The sequence below is a fragment of the Capsicum annuum genome, unplaced genomic scaffold (assembly GCF_002878395.1).
Source record: "Capsicum annuum cultivar UCD-10X-F1 unplaced genomic scaffold, UCD10Xv1.1 ctg81349, whole genome shotgun sequence".
In the NCBI taxonomy this organism is placed as follows: Eukaryota; Viridiplantae; Streptophyta; class Magnoliopsida; order Solanales; family Solanaceae; genus Capsicum; species Capsicum annuum.
Genome location: NW_025892062.1, coordinates 189,547 through 193,009, shown reverse-complemented (window position 1 = coordinate 193,009; position 3,463 = coordinate 189,547). Strand labels below are relative to the sequence as shown.

General features: G+C 39.4%; 1 protein-coding gene across 1 annotated transcript in view; it reads right to left on the bottom strand.

Annotated features, from left to right (window-relative positions):
- Positions 1–1,791: 1,791 nt before the first annotated feature.
- Positions 1,792–3,463, bottom strand: part of LOC124895327 (proline-rich protein 36-like) — a 10,685-nt gene continuing 9,013 nt past the window's right edge. Inside the window, exon 2 of the mRNA XM_047405769.1 lies at positions 1,792–2,204. Coding sequence (XP_047261725.1) covers positions 1,792–2,204 — 413 coding nt within the window. The remainder of the gene's footprint in view (positions 2,205–3,463) is intronic.

Below are 3,463 nucleotides of genomic sequence, written 5' to 3'. Positions count from 1 at the left end.
CCAAAAGTAGGGTTGGATTTATCCTAAAGCCATTAAAGCTAAGGCTTTGGGACCTAATATTTAGCACTTAAACTAGAATGGAGGGAGTAGAAAGGTAAAAAATATTTCAATAAGATAATTTCTTTTTCATTATTTCAAATACTTATATTGCATGTGGAGTTCCTATAATAATTGTCTCAATTGAAAGAAATTTTTAAAACTTAAATGGCTAAAATCTTACTTAAGATAAACAATATCTCAAGAGAAAGTGAATGATTTGGGTATACTAATAATTGAAAATAAATTATTAGGAGAAATTAATTATGAAATAATTTTATTCATAATTTTGCATCTCAAAAAGCTATAGAAATAAACTTCAAATTAAAAAACTACACAAAAATCTTTTTTTTTTTCTTTAAGACCTCATTTTGAATTTTCACTTAGGCAACCAAGTATATTGAGTCACTGTCATAACCCTTTTTTATGTACTCTAAAAAATGTGTATTTTAAGAGTCGAAAGGATTTTATTATTTAAGTGAGGAGAATTGAAAGTTTGTTTCGGAAAAGGATTATTTACATTTTCTATTCAGAGTCGCTACTTGGCATAATCCGATGTGCCAAGTCACCTTTGGAAAATCTTTTTCGAAACCATTTGACTCTTAAACTGGTTTGCGAACAGAGATTCCGGCTAAGGAATTCTGTTGACCGAGGGGAAGGTGTTAGGCATCCCTCGATCTCATGGTTCGACCACGATTGCTTGGTGGAGTGTATCGACTATTTTGGCATTATAAAATGTATAAACCACACAAAATAATCAAACAATAAACAAAACAAAACAGTCCAAAAAACGTAAAAGTCTAATCCAATTATACAGTCCAAAAAATAGAAAATACGAAAATATAAATCCTAGTCTAAACTAAATCTAGACTAAGCTCCAATGCCTTACCCGACGCCGTGGGCCTTCATCACGATTATTTTTTGCCAACATGATACGTCGGGGCATTCTCCGGTGAATAAATACAAATGATCTCGGGACATTCCCCGGCTAATTAAATACATCTGAATTTAAACACGATAATCTAGAAAAAGAGATATTCACACGCACATTCCAACATCCCACGAAACACTTATTCCTAAATTTCGCCTACCAGGCCTACGTTTGCCTACCCGCTCAACTTAGTATCATGAAATTGATAATTGAACGTGGAAGTAACACTAACGACGAATCAAAACTAACAACAAATCAAAATTAATCCTAATTCACTTCAACAATTTTTTAACTCGCGCCCCGAATTTCCTTTAAACCACATGATTAGTGCATGCTTTGATTTTCCAATCACATCATAATCCGAAACCAACATCAAACACAACACAAACAATGAAGATTCAAACCAAACACACAACAAATAAATCATCCACACCCACAACATCAATAAAAAGTCAAATAAATTAAAGATTCGATTAGAAGAAATGGACCTCGATGAAATTAATCCTTGTCGATAATAAAGAAATTTGAAGACCAAAATACTCGATCGGAGAACCTCACAATGAACAACTCCAAATTCAATATTGAATTCAACCGGACAGATCAGAAAACCACGACAAAACCTCACGAGAATAACCCACAAATCTGAATAAACTTCTAAAAACAACCCAAGATCCCGGATTCAAAACCCTAAACCAACGATTTTCAACTAACCTTGCACGAACCAAACCAACTCAGATGGATTTAAAACCTTAAGAAATAAGAAATATCAAACGAACCGAGACTGAAATTATGAAAAATCGAGAAGACCCATACGCAAAATTTCATCAGAATCGGTGGAAAACGGACTGAGAGGCGGCGAACGGAGGGAGCTGCGGCTGTATCAGCGTTATCGCCGCTATCGTTGGTCGGACGGCGGGGTCGCCGGTGCGACGAACTGCGGCCGGAGCTGGCCGACGCACCGCAGCCGGAGCAGCGACTGCTGGCGGCGGAGCAGTAGCTGACTTGGCTTTCTTCTCCGGCGGCGATGGGGTTTTGTTGGTGACGGCTGCAGCAGATCTAGGCGGTGATGAGAGAACGGCGGCGACGGTGTCGTGTGTCAAGGCTGGTGCGGTGTCATGCGGCGGCTTTGACGACGTTATCGCCAGAGTGGAAGAGAGAAGGAAGCTGTGGCCGGAACTGGCGGTGGTTCCGTTGGGCATCGCCGGTCGGCGGCGAAATGGCAGTGGAAGTTCAATTTCTTAAGAGAGGAAAAGAGAGAGTAGAGTGTAGAGAGAGAAAATGCTGATTTTTTTTCTTTCTTGTTACCCTTCATTTTTTGTGTGTATGTGGGTATATATATTTGTTTATCCTTTTTGGGTCTTTTCTTCTTGGACAAGATAAAAAGGGGGGGGGGGGGGGACGTGGGGTAGGATATGGGACATGGGGGAGTGATGTGTTGTCCAAAATTAATAGGAGGGGTGGTTAATTTTGTTACAAAAGAATATTTGGGGATTAGGTTTGTTAGTGGGTTTTGTATTTTTTATTTTTATGGGATATAATCATACAGGTGAAGGCACGTGATAAAACAAGGGATAAAAATGTGTAACTTGGGTCTTCGGGAGGGATAGAATTAGGTGTCTACATCATGCCCCCTTTGAATGTAAACACGCAGTGTTTTCAGACGAAGAAGTAGACAACGAGATAGAATCTTGTCCCGACCATTATTCAAAGGAAGAAACAGAAGAAAGAAGGACTACCGGGTCTTGAATTATGACAGCCTACCTACCCAAGTTATGAACAGGTATCTCCAAGGATTGGACGGAGATGGACTATATCGCGTTGGAGAGTCGAGTGAGTTCCGTCGAGGTTTCGGTCCACGGCTCTGTTATTACATCAAAAGATGAAAATTACAAGTTAAAACATAAATGAAATTACAAAAATCCTATCTATACAGCCTCTATTGGCTCTTGACTCGACTTTTATCACCCTATTCTTCAGGCGGGCTCCTGACTTGCAATTTCTTCCAACTTATTGCTTGACTTTCAATTGCTTCACTTTGTTGCTTGACTTTTCGTTTCTTCACCCTATTCTCCTGGCGGGCTCCTGATTTGCTATTTCATCACCCTGTTCTCCAGGCGGGCTCCTGACCTGCTATTTCATCACCCTGTTCTTCAGGCGAGCTCCTGAAACCCAAAATTAAAACTAGAACGAAAATTATCTCAAACAAAATTATAGTAAAGTAGTATTTCATTTTTTGAAAGCGTTGTCCCATTTTCCAAGAGGGTCCTGAACAGAAAGTAAAGTCCCATTTTTCAGGAGGGTCCTGAGCAGAAAGTAAATTCCCATTTTTCAGGAGGGTCCTGAACTGAAAGTAAATTCCCATTTTTCAGGAGGGTCCTGAACAGAAAGTAAAATCCCATTTTTCAGGAGGGTCCTGAACATAAAAAATCCCATTTTTCAGGAGGGTCCTGAGTAGAAAGTAAAATCCCATTTTTCAGGAGGGTCCTGGACAGAAAG